The following is a 13,984-nucleotide window of genomic DNA, read 5'->3' as shown; positions in this document are numbered from 1 at the left end:
ACGAAAAACAGCAAACAGTTCTTTACTTATGCAAACTCTAGAAGGGGATGAATCAAATTGGTCCAATTACAATAGATGGTTCGACTATTGATGATCCTGTTCAAGTAGCTGGTAAACTGAATGAGTATTTTGCATCAATATTCACACATGAGGAGTGATTCAAGGAAGGGAATGCAAGAAGTTTATCGAACTCTAACAGGGAGTTAAGTGGTTTTGTAATAACTTAGAGCAAAGTGAAGGAGAAATTTTTGAAGTTAAAAATATGGGAGGAAGTCACACTATCACACAACTCTGTTAATTTTAAGGATATCGATAAAAATCGAGTCTTTCCTAGTAAATCTCCATAAGATAATGTAGTATGACTATTGTTAAGAAATAACCGAAATTAAGCAAATTATTCAGGAAAAGATGTTTCACATTGGTTTATTTTGGGAGGAAGGCAAACTGAAAATACTATCACATATCTTTGTTAATTTTAAGGATATCGATAAAAATCGAGTCGTTCCTAGTAAGTCTCCGTTAGATAATGTAGTATGAACTAAGAAATAACAGAAATTAAGCAAATTATTGAAGAAAATATGTTTCACATTGGTTTTATATGGGAGGAAGACTAATTATCAACCCTATCACACATCTTTGTTACACACACACACACACACACACACACACACACACACACACACACACACACACACACACACACTCATTCATTCCAAATACCTGTCCAGCTCAGCCTGAAATTTATTTAGGCTATCAACTTCCACAACAAAAGCTGGAAGTCTGTTCCACCAATCAACTACCCTCTGGCTTAAGACAACCTTCCACACATCTATTCTACAACTGTCCTTCTTCAATTTGAATTTATGCCCTCTCAGGTGATTATTCTGAGCAAGAGAAAGAATCCCATCAGCATTGAGCATGCTCAAACCATTCAAGGCTTTATACAACTCAATCAGATCATCTCGCAGGTGCCTAGTCTCCAAACCCTGCAATCTGCAAAACTTAAGCCTTTCTTCATAAGAGCAACCCTCTGTTCCATTCATTAATCTTGTTGCCCTTCTCTGTACTTGTTCCAACAGCTCTATATCCTTATTAAAATGAGGTCACCAGACCTGTATACAGTATTCAAGGTATGGCCTGACCACTGCCTTATACAAGGGGATAAACACCTCCTTATCCCTGCTAGAAAAATTCCTGTATATCATTGACAAGACACCATGAGCTACTTTTGCAGACCATCTGCACTGCTCAGAAAACTTCATATCTGTCTGCACAATTTCCCCCAAGTCCTTTTCATTTTCTACCACTGTCAGTGTAGTAATACAGAGTTGATACGTTACTCTGGAGTTACTGCTTCCCATATGTAGTACTTTACATTTGTCAATGTTAAACTTCATTTGCCACCTCTCGGCCCAACTGCTCAACTTTTCTAGATCTTGTTGCAGCAGCATAATGTCATTAGTGTCATTAACAAATCTGCCCCACTTCATATCGTCTGCAAACTTGGACATTAAGCCTAATATACCATGATCAACATCATTTATAAATACGGAAAACAACAATGGACCCAACATTGAACCCTGAGGGACTCCATTAATAACATTACAGCAGGCCCCCGTTATAACGCGGTTCGCTATAACGCTGTTCTTATATTATAACCCGTATCTGACTATAACGCTGTCACAGATCACTATAACGCTCTTTTACAGATTACATTTTTGACATATTAACGAAATCGTTTCATTTGATCTAGTCGATAGCTTGGAAATGAATATCAAAACAGCATTAAAACATTTCCCACGCTGACTTGAGAAATTTTCCCACGCTCAGTGAAATTTTCTCGCACGCTAATTAGTTTCAGTACAGTGACTTGTTACGTAGTTCCGAGATCAACATTTTAAAAAATGATCAAGTATATTGCTTGTAATATTTGCGTTATATGCATTTATCCGAAATCTAGTCATCACTCAGTAGAGTATTAAACATCGTGCGTAACGGAAAGTTTACTTGAACATTGTATCGTAATTAATTCAACCAACACAGTTACATTTTCGAAGAGCTAATAATGACTGAAAGGAATGAAAAACAACAACGTCTGGGCGCAGTACGAAGACTATAAATGTATGAAAAAGACTGAATTTGAAAATTAAATTAGACGTTTTGAAGCGAATCGATTCCGGTCAACGACAAACGGATGTGTGCCGTAATTTAGGACTTGCAACTTTAACTGTAAGAACAATTATAAAAAAATAAAGAATTAATTTTTGCAGCGGGAAAGATAGCTGTTCCACTGCAAGCAACCAGGGCTAGGCCGGCTATTAGGATTGAAATGGAAAGACTTTAATTTTATTGAAGATAATATTCCAATGCAGAATTCAGTTAAGTTAAATATTAAAAAAAAAGAGAGAGAGAGAAAGAGATTAGCCAATATGATGACCTGAAGAAAACTCGCCTAAAAAAAAAAAAAATGTGGAACCATTTAAAACTGGTAAGGGCTGGTTGAATAGATTTAAAATCCAGGGAGAAGCCGCAAGTGCAGATCAAGGAGCCGAAACTTTCAAAAAACAACTTGTTAAAATTATTGAAGAGGGGTATTATGTGTTATCCTTCTCAACAAGTTTTTAACATAGATGAAGCAGGACTTTTGTGGAAACGAATGCCTAAAAGAAGTTTCATATTGAAAGAAGAAAAAAACATGCCAGGTTTCAAAGTGGCGAAGGATCGGTTGTCTTTATTGTTGGTTGTAACGCTGCGGGGGATTTAAAATTAATACCCCTTTTAGTTTATTTGGAAGAGGGCCAAAGTTCAACTCAAAATTTACACATTTTTCATGATTAAATTCATCAATTAAATTAAATTCATTATTTTAATTGGAATTTTAAATTTACTTTTGATACGCAAGTAGTTACCACATAATTATACGTATGCAATGCAGAATATTTTATATCTGCAAATATTTGAATATTAAATATTTTGACCGACATTTGTGCATCTTTTCATTACTGTTTATTATTCATTAGGAAATATCCAATGGCACCGACCGCAGCTCATAAATACATATGTTACCTTATGGGAAAGCGGCGCTCGCTTAGCGCGGATTCACTTAGCGCTCTGTTTTTCCGGAACGAATGATCAGTGTTAAGCGGGGGTCACCTGCAGTCCCCGAAGAGCAGTGTCTATTGATTACCACTCTCTGTCTTCTCACACTCAACCATCACTTTATCTATAGCAGCAATTTGCCTCCAATGCCACACTGCTCCAATTTGTGGAGCAGTCTTCCATTTGCAAAAGTATCAAAAGCCTTTCTAAGATCCAAATATATGATATCAAAGTTATTCCCTGCATCCAGTTGCTTTGTGACCACATCATAGTATCCAATCAAATTGGTCAGACAAGACTTCCCCTTAACAAACTCATGCTGTATCTGAGCTATAACTGAAGTCTTGTCTAGATGATTCTGCAGTGCTTCTTTAACCAGTGCCTCCATTAATTTCCCTGGAACAGAAGTTAAACTAACATGTCTATAATTACTTGTGTTGCCATTTGATCCTCCTCGGTGAATTGGGGTAATATTTGCACATCTCCAGTCCATGGGTACCTCCTCTGAGTCCAAGGAAACTCTCATAATTATGGGTAAGGGTTTGCTTACTTCCTTTGCTGCCTCCTTTAATAAAAGTGGATAGATCCCATCCATCCCAGGTGCCTTTCTTGTGTTTATCTTCAACAATTTCTTCTCCAGTTTCCTCTCAGTTATTACAAAATCATCTAGCCCACTGCCAGAGTTTAGTTCACCTCTAGCATTCCCCTCCCTGAATAACTTCCCATGTGTGAATGCAGATGCAAAATACTCATTTAGTATTTCCACCTGAGCAGGATCATCAGCCGTTGAACCATCGATATCCAGTGGACCAATCTGATTCATCCCCTTCCTTCTAGAGTTTATATAGGTAAAGAACTCTTTTCTGTTTTTCTTTGCATCCTTTGCCAAAGATTTCTCATAATCTGCCTTTGCTTGCCTAAACTCCTTTGTGACTTGGTTACAGACCAGCTTATATCTATCGTAGGCTTCTATGTCAGTCATTAATTTATGCGTATCCCATGCATTTTTCTTCTCTGCCATATGTCTCATTAGTTCATCTGACATCCATTTAGGCCTAAACCTTGAACAATATTTCTTAGTTGGTATGTAAAGCCTAGTAGCTTCCAAGATTAATTCTTTGAATGCTTCCCATTTTGAATATGCTGTTGGTAACATCAGTTGGTCACACCGTATAGATTTTAAATACTGTCTCAGACCTCCAAAGTCGCCTTTACGAAAGCAATAACCCTTCCCTTTACCCTTAACGGTAGTTACCTCTGTGAGTAAATCCCACTTCGACACACTTTAATCACTGCCACCTAGTGGTTCCTTTATCTGCAGATCCTTAATGCATGAAGATCACTACTGGTAATAATATCAAGAGTATTACTCCCTCTAGTTGCCTCCCGAACATGCTAATGTAGAAAACAATCATCCAATAAATCCACGAAAGCCTTGCTAGTGTGCGAGTGACCAACCCACAAATTCCAGTCAATATCTGGGAAATTAAAATCCCCCATTATAAGACTCTCTGATTTACTGGCCCACTCTATTTCCCTGTACAATATATTATTATACTCATCAGAGTCATTAGGCCTATAGCACACTCCTACTCTCAATTTTGATTTCCCTATGCGTATGTCACACCAAACTGACTCGACACTGCACTGTCCAGCGATGTCGACTGGCTTCACTTCCTTGGATTTTATGTGTTTCTTAACTAATAGCATAACCCCTCCTCCCTTCCTATCCTTTCTGTACACATTGTACTCCCCAAATTCCAGTTCTGCATTTCTCTTATCTGTGTAACACCACGACTCTGATATCACAACAATATCTGCCTTTGATGTTTTGAGCAATACCTCAAATTCATCAAATTCATTTACCAAACACCTAGCATTGGTGTACATGCAAGTATACATGCACCTGTTCCTATTCTTAGCTACCCTAACACAACCCATGTGTTTACTTGTACTGCAATGACACCCAGCAGTCTCTGAAATATCCTGCATCTTGTTTTCCAGGCTGCTGCTCATTCCAATAAAAGCAGTGCAAGAATCACTTTCACCTCTGCCAGTGGCTACGGTTAATCTATTAGTCCTTGTTTCCCCCCCCCCAAGCTAGCAGTTTTCCGACCCACCTAACACTGCCTCAATAGCATCAGCAAATATTCTTGCACCCTTTCTATTTAAGTGTATCCCATTCCTGTAGAAGCAGTCTCTCCTGTTAACAAGTACAGACCAGGCTGAAAAATATTCTACCCCTTGACCTTGCACAATCTTTCCAGGGTCGAATTGATCGACAAGGTTCTCATCATATACTCCCTCCTATTGTGTCTGGGCAGAATTTCAGACACTTTCAAATTCAATCCTAATTCACAGCTTTTTTTTGAACAGTGACCTGTACTTGTTTACTAATTCTGCTGGTCTCCTACTCTTAATATCATTAGTGCCAACGTGTACAACTATATCACCTTTTGTGCCCTTAAAAGATGATATCTGCTCTACAACAACATCAACCTTTGCCCTGGCAGACATACCCTGGTCCTGTTCCACCTAACCTTTTTACACAATATGTTCCCCATTTCCCTCACAATAGAGTCACCGACAACTACTAGTTCCTGTGGGACCAGCACATTTTGCCTTGGAGGTTGCCGTTGTGTTGTGTGATATTCAAATGCCAGCTCTGGTTGATGTGGGCAGCTGAGAGCATGATGGGCCCCTCAATTTAGATCCTTCGAGTGCATCCACCCTGTCCTGCAAGCTCTCATATAAGCCCATAAGAACACTGAGTTTTCGCCTGATTTTCTCACACTCCTTACATCGTGCACAAATAAAGACATTCCCCTTGGCAATATCATGTCCCGTACCTGATTGCTCCACAAACATCAAGCAAGCAGTACATTTTAAACGACTGTGATTCAGAGGGCAACTGGCCCCCCCCTCAGTTCTCCCCTGAGCCACAGCACTCCCACTAGCTTGAGCCTTTTGCTTTGCTGCTCTGAGTCATAATTCAATAACATTCAATTTCAGTACAAAATTATAACGCTAAACTTATATCCCAATGCATTTATAACACTATATATATGTATTTTTTTTTTTTATTCAGTATCAAGTTATGTATTAATTAACATTGTTACGTTTGTAAAATCTAAGTCATTATTTAGTTAAAAAAGTACAATTTAATTGGCAATGAAGTTTAACAAGATTAATAAATTTTATTGATTATTTAATAATACTACACACTATACTAAGCTAACACTATCTAGCACGTTGTGTTGTATAACAATGGCAGCAAATTACGAACGGTAAATCTGCGGACACTAAATATTAATTAACTTCTAAAATCTTGCTATCTAAATTCAGAATAAACCAAGGATCTTGACTAGGTCTATAAGCTACTTATAGAACATAATTTAATATAACAATTTAGTCAATAAAGCGCTAAACATACCTAAAAACTTCGCGTTCGCCAGAGCTGCAAAACTTGTAAAACACGTGGATTGAATACCCTTATCGATTATTCACCTGAGAGAGAGCATAAATTTAAATCGAGGAAAGACAATTGTAGAACAGATGCGTGGAAATTTGCCTTTAGCCAGTGGGTGGTTGATATTGGAACAAAAATGCATCTGTTTAGTAGAGGTCAGCAACTTCAATAAGTTCAAGGCAGAACTAGAAAAACATTTGGAGTGAATGAATGGGTGAAATGGGAGGGGGGTTTTATTAATTTTTTATATATATATACAGGGTGATTCGCTAACAGTGCGACAAACTTGCAGGAGGTGTAAGGGGCACAAAGACGAATTGGAATCACATAGCATTGCAGGGTCCGAAATGCCTTCGTCATGCGGTAGAGGACATTGAACGGGAGGTCGCGTGAACAGCGATCCCGCTAGAAGTCAGCATTTGCGAACCGGTTCCCGATGCAGTAGGATGGACGAGTATTGAAACGTTGAACTGGCCGACATGCACCTCGTGTATGGAGCTGCGGACTGTAACGGGCGCGCCGCTCTGACATGTACATGTACAGGAACGTTTCCTGCACAAGCGTGCTCCTCATCATACGATTTTCACACGTGTGCACAGAAGGTTATGTGAGACTGGTTGTTTCACAAGAGGCACCATGAATCGAGAGCGAACGACGAGGACGCCAAACAATGAGGAGAATGTCCTACGTCTTGCACAAGGCAATCCGAGTACGAGTACTCGAGCAACAGGCCAACGATTGGGTATTTCCAAATCCACTGAATGGAGGATACTGTCAACAAACCAAATGAGTTCATACCATCTGCAACGCGTCCAATCATTGGAGCCTGCGGATTATCCACTCCGGAGGACTTTTGCTACTTGATTTCTTCAACAGAAACGGTTTGCAAATGCTGACTTCCAGCAGGATCGCTGTTCACGCGATCTCCGGTACAAAGTCTTCTACCGCATGACGAAGGCATTTCGGACCCTGCAATGTTTTGTGATTCCGATTTGTCTTTGTGCCCCCTACACCTCCTGCAAGTTTGTTGCACTGGTAGTGAATCACCCTGTATTTACATATTTTTTATTATATTTATTTTATTTTCTTTATTTTTTATTTGGCTGAATATTTTTTTTTTTTTTTTTTTTTTTATGTGAACCCCAAACACGAGAGGTATTAGAACCTAAAGTACTTAGTACCGTGCTTGGGTTGGAGGTTGAGAAGACAAAAGAAGATATTTGTTGACATTGGACTTGAACTTCTGTTGATTGTAATTTTCAGGAAATACGTATGAAGGAAGATTGTTCCAGAAAACGGCAGTGAATGAATAAATGAGGAAGATGAAAAGTTGGTTCTGTGGGTTTGAAGTTGGACAGTAAATGGATGTTGGCTGGTGGCAGCAAGTGTTCGGAATGTTTTGAAAGAGAGAGCAGGAATTATAGAAGCCAATTCAGAAGAACAGTGCCCATGGAAGTATCTGTAGAAGAGGCATGCAGCAGAAACAGTACGTCTATGAGAAAGCGAGTGGAGAGACTCTGTTAGATATGAATCATTAATTAACCTAACTGCCCTCTTCTGAATGGAATCAAGGAGCCTGCAAGAGGTTTTGGGGGCACTACTCCAGATGTGGGAACAATATTCCATTGCAGGGAGGATTTGCGATTTATACAGAGTGAGCAGCTGTTTGGAAGAAAAGTAATGCCGAGAGCGAAAGAGAAAACCAAGTTTTTTTAGATGCAGAGGAAGCAATATTTGTAATGTGCTTGTGCCAAGAGAGAGATTAGAAGTCAGGGTAATCCCCAAAAGAGATATATCATTTTACCTAGAAATCGCAGTGTCACTAAAGATAAGCATAGGAGCAGAAGAATGCTTTTTGCGAGATATAAGACAAGACTGAGTTTTTGAAGGGTTGAAATCAACTAAGTTGTCTTTGCCCCACTGGAGAATTACCTGAAGATCAGCATTTAAGGAATAGGATTTCCAGTCAATGGAAGGTCATTAATATACAAGAGGAAAAGAGTGGGGGAAAAGAACTGAACCTTGGGGGACACCGGCATTAGTGGAGAAGTTAGAAGACAGAGCCATCTACCATCACCCTCAGTGAGCGATCAGAGAGAAAACTGGATAACCAATTACTAAAAACAGTTGGCAAACCATAAGATGGAAGCTTGTTTAGAAGACCTTTATGCCAAACACGATCAAAAGCCTTTGACATGTCAAGAGCAACTCCTTGTGTTTCACCGAACCTTTCCATTGAATTAGCCATAAATGGGTAACATAAGCCAGAATATCACCAGTGGATCGACACTGACGGAATCCATACTGGCGATCGTTGATCAGACGGAAGGTTTCTATTTAGTTTAAGAGTTGGCAGTTAATTGATTTCTCCATTACTTTAAAAAGAGTAGAAGTAATTGCAATGGGACGATAATTGGAAGGGAGAGATTTGTCACCCTTTTTAGGAACTGGCTGGATATGAGCAAATTTCCAAGCAGAAGGAAAAACACCTTTGGAATAAGAAAGTGAAAAAAGGCGGCAAAAAAAAAGGAGTAAGTTCAGGAGCACAGGTTTTGAGAACAAGTGGAGAAATACCATCAGGACATGGAGCTTTCTTAGCATCGAGATTCATCAAAATCCATCTGATATCCTTTTGACGGAAGACCACAGGAGGCATACATGAGCTGGAAGAAAAATGGGATGCTAGCAGGTCAGCTTTATCCTTGGCTGAAGTGACAACAGAACCATCTGGTTTGGACAGACGTGGGAGCAGAGACGGGCAAAAGTTGCGGCCAATAGCTTTGGCAAGAGACCACAATGCTCGGCTACCATTAGGGCAAGAAGCAAGTTTTCTACTCTTAGCCTGTCCAAACTCTAGTTTGGATTGATTAATAACTGCTTTACAATTGTTGCGAGATTTGGTGTAGGCAGAAAATGAAACTGAAGAATTGGAAACAAGCCAGTTACGATATGCAACATTCTTCCCTTGAACAGCCTTAACACATTTATTGGAAAACGAAGGTTTAGATAAAGGACGAGATTTTAAAGTGGAGTGTGGGATAAAGGATTCCATTCCTGCAAGAATAATTTCACTAACACGATCTGAGCAAACGTTGACATCAGAAGTTTTGAAACAGTAATCTGACCAGGGAAAAGAAGAAAAGAAGTCTTGTAGGTCATTCCATTTTGCATTCTTGTAATGCCAAACAACACGAGGTTGGGAATAGCCATGAGATAACTGGAGAAGAGACAATCACCAAGTTGTGATCTGAAGTGCCTAAAGGACCTCTCACTTCAACCGTGTACTTAGATGGGTTGTTTGTGAGAAAAAGATCAAGCGTATTGGCTGTAAGATTAGGATTTTCCGGTATTCTTGTAGGTAAATGAACAATCTGTGCACGTCATTAGTAATTGCAAAAGCCTCAACATCTCAACCTGTTGGGTCGGTGTGACTAGAAAACGGAAGCCAGCTGGAGTTGTGAACATTAAAATCACCAAGGAAAATTACCTCACTGTTAGGAAAGTTGGACTGGAGAAAGTCAAGTTGCAAAGAGAGGAAGTCAAACAGCTCCAAGTGATTAGTGGAGTTGGGAGTACGGTAGAGACAACACATGAATCTGACACAATGAGGTAGAGATTTTAAGCCAGAGAAGATCAAAGAGAGGAGATTCTAAATTGCCAAGTCTCTGACAGGGAATATCAGAACGGACATATGCACAAGTACCACCTTTGAGGCGAAAGGAATCATACAGCGAATAATTTGGGCATCTGAGATGAGCAGTAGTTGAATCAACCGATAACTCAGATTCTGTCAGAAAAAGTACACGGGGTTTGGCAGACTGAAAGTGGAAATGGACATCGTTGAGATTAGAATCGAGACCACGTATATTTGTGAAATGAATTAGGAAGTGCTTGGGAGATTTAGATCTTTTCGCAGATAAGCTTGCTCTATTAGTTTGACAATTCATGGTGTATTCAATAGTAAGAAAAAGTGGGTGGGACGTGCTGTATGAAGTAATGAAATTTTTGGATATGGCATACACATGGTAAGAATAAATCCAGATCCTTGACATAACGTGGCCTCGACAATGCTCCCCGCATACACACTACTCGGACTCCCTCCAGTCACTATCTGGCACAGTAGAGATAGCAATACACTAGCTGATCCGGAAGCCTCCTAGATAGTTACCAATAGGTTCGGTCCAGTGTACTAACTAGCGGCCGGCCTGCGAAAACCGTTTTAGAGCTGTACCCTCGAAATGTAAGGAATATTGGATCTCGCCACGACATTCATCATAACCTCAAAAGTCATCAATCATACTGCATGATGGAAGAGATAGGGAAAGGTTGACTGGAACTTAGCTCTAGAGACTAAACATGGGTTCCACCACTTCAAGTCTCCAATAAGCAAAGTGGTAGTATTTCACCGGTTGATGAGAGTCATCTACCACCTAGTATTGCCTGGTAACATAGAGGGGCGGCATTGCTCCATGTGGTGTGGGCGCCACATCTCGACCCCTGCTTACGTTGGTTCACACCTGGGTGGTCACCCACATGTACTTGTGAATGGAGGTTATACCCAGGATTACTAACAGTCCCACCATCGTGAAGGTGCAACCAGAGGATTTGGCTGTCACAGACCGTCCGGACTTTGCCGAAATTGGGTCCACTTGACTTGAGTGTCACCTGAATATCAGTTCCATCAGCGTTTTAGACTCCCAGGTAGCAAGTACAGCTTGTCTGGCATATCTGAGAGAATGTCTGTGACTCTAGGACCAACACGTCTCACATATTGCATCACATGTCTCTACTATTGCTAATATATCTTCTTACTTCTATAAACAAAGTTATGAATGAGACGTTCTTAATTTAATATATTATTATTTAAATAGCACATATTGCACTGTGTGTGTTTTCAAGCCAATTTGCATTTTGTATTGGCTTGAAATTGCATTTTGTATATATTTAACATAAAATTCAATTCTAAACTTTTTTTTCCATTTTTATTAAAAATAATAGGATATAAGCTTTTTCTTAATGTTTTATATTAACGTTATTCTTGAATTAACCATGACATTCCTTTTGACTGCATTCCCGTAATGAGATCCACAAAATTCGTGGCGTGTGGTTAATTTAAAAAAATTTTTACAACTGCTATTATTTTTCATATTATTTATAAATGGAAAATATAAGATATTTTTAATACATCGCATTTGTAGAAGATTAAGAGAAATTTACTTCAATATGATACGTAAAACACTTCCATATGATACTCTCCGAAATGAAATGAACAGAAGATTAACACAAAATGATAACAGTAAAAAATCAATTGAAAACAATTCAAAAATTAAATAAAATTAATTTTAAAAATTTATATTAAACTTTTTTACTGTAATCATTTTGTGTTAATCTTGTATTTGTTTTAATTTCTGGAGAGTATCATATGGAAGTGTTCTACATATCATATTGAAGTAAATTTCTCAATATGATACATAGAACACTTCCATAAATAACACGGCATCCTTATAGCAATTAATTTAATCTGGCTGCAACAACTCTTGAGAGATCTTGGCCACATAGTTTAATTTGCAATGTAAAAAACACATTACATGCTAAAATCTTCACAACAATCATATAGCTAATTTTAAACTGCAATACTGAACTGGCATGACAAAACAATAATTTAACATACCGAGGATGAGTTCGAGAACTCGTATACAATCTAGAGAGCAATCTTGAAAGTTCCAAAAGAGCAGCAGTCCCGCTACCATTTGAATCAGCTCCATAGGCTAGTGACTAAAAAGAAGATGGGTTAAATGTCAGGTATACAAAATGAAGGTTATTGCACAGGGTGTCTGCAAACCTCTTTTCAAGTATGTGACACAAACTGAAACAACATCCACGTGATTGAGGATATAGGTTTTAATTAAAAGTATTCAAAGTGGGCACCTTTATTTAGTTACTCTGTGCCTATAATCCCAATTCCTCCCATAACCAGCACAATTTATTTCTGCAAACAAGGCCGACTGCCTCCCAAATGTTGAAGTTCTATAATGGTTCCTGGCATAGGTGGAACATACACTGGTTTTTCACATATCCCTTGTGATTGGCAGAGATGAATTAACGTTCCTGGAGCCGCTGCACAGAAGATACTATACTACTACTACTACTATATCCCCTGTGAGTAAAATTTAAAGTAGTCAGATCAGGGGATTGTGGGGCAACAAAGAAATCAGTCTCCTCTTCCAATCCACTTCCCAGGAAACACTGTGTACAGGTATACACAAACTTCTCTGTAGTAATGTGGCAGAGCTCTGCCTTGTTGAAAGGCTAAGTTTTCATCACTGTCATCCAGCAGCTGAAAAATAAGGAATTGCTGTGATATGTCCAGATACACAATGCCCATGACAGTAGCTTCTCCAAAGAAGAAAGGTCCATACACTTTGTAACAGCTCAACATGCAAAAATCTTCTTGGAGTTGGAAAATTCTGCCATGATCAATTTCAATTATGTTGCCATCTACTGCAGAATACATCTACTGGTGAATAAAAACTAAGATATCCTCTATCATCCAAAAGTGGTTTCAGGTTCGTACCATGTACCCTATTCACACAATGACTTAGTTTTGTAAAGGAGGTACAAGGACACCCTGTATTGTGAATATGAAATCTAAAGTTTTAAAAGGAATTCTTCTCAAATATATGCTTGAAAACTGAAATACGATACAAAACATCACATAATATTTTTTTAAGTATCACTAAGTTGATTAACTTTCATTACAATGTTTTTTCCAATGCAATTGTGAATATGGTGTGACTATGTGAACAGGATGAAATGGACAGACCTGATGGGCAGCAAGTTATGCTTTTGATCAAGTACTTACTGATTCAAGTAGAGCATATCCAATTGACAAGAACTGTCATCATAATAATGAATCAATCCAGTTTGATGTCTGCCCATGCCATGATCTAGGCAATGGATTATCAAAAATGAAAGCAGGAAAATGTTATAATACAAATGGCTGACCGACAGGTAAAACAATCATCCATATAAAAAAAATATATTGAATACGTAAATGAGGTCTTTAGACTATAAAGCATTTAGGGCTGAAGCCTCAAGCTATGGAAAAGTCTAGACCAGGGGTGGGCAACAGCCGGCCCACGGGCCACATCCGGCTCGCGACGATGTTGAATCCGGCCCCCTCGGTAAATGCATAAATATAGAAAATCCATACCTGACTACACTCGCCGTAAACGTTCGGCTTAATTCGGTTCAATTGGGAATCGCGGCCAGTACGACAGTAACCAAGTGATTCTACGCAGCGTCAAAGAGTTATTTCCTAATTATTATTGTAGCATCGATCGAACGAAGTTCCTTTGGGTTTGACTTCTTATTGAAAAAAATAATATTGGTGCGAGATATTTTATGTTTTATGCC

At 38.9% G+C, this 13,984-nt stretch overlaps 1 protein-coding gene across 1 annotated transcript in view; it reads right to left on the bottom strand.

Annotated features, from left to right (window-relative positions):
* LOC150089253 (BOS complex subunit ncln) overlaps positions 1-13,984 on the bottom strand; it is a 178,652-nt gene that overhangs the window by 72,212 nt on the left and 92,456 nt on the right. The window contains exon 6 of the mRNA XM_090390406.1: positions 12,240-12,343. Coding sequence (XP_090246532.1) covers positions 12,240-12,343 — 104 coding nt within the window. The remainder of the gene's footprint in view (positions 1-12,239; positions 12,344-13,984) is intronic.

This window comes from Mastigoproctus giganteus, chromosome 2, assembly GCF_048544385.1.
Source record: "Mastigoproctus giganteus isolate SK-2022 chromosome 2, ASM4854438v1, whole genome shotgun sequence".
Lineage (NCBI taxonomy): Eukaryota > Metazoa > Arthropoda > Arachnida > Uropygi > Thelyphonidae > Mastigoproctus > Mastigoproctus giganteus.
Note: the sequence above shows the minus strand (reverse complement) of the source record. Positions and strands in the feature narration are given on the sequence as shown.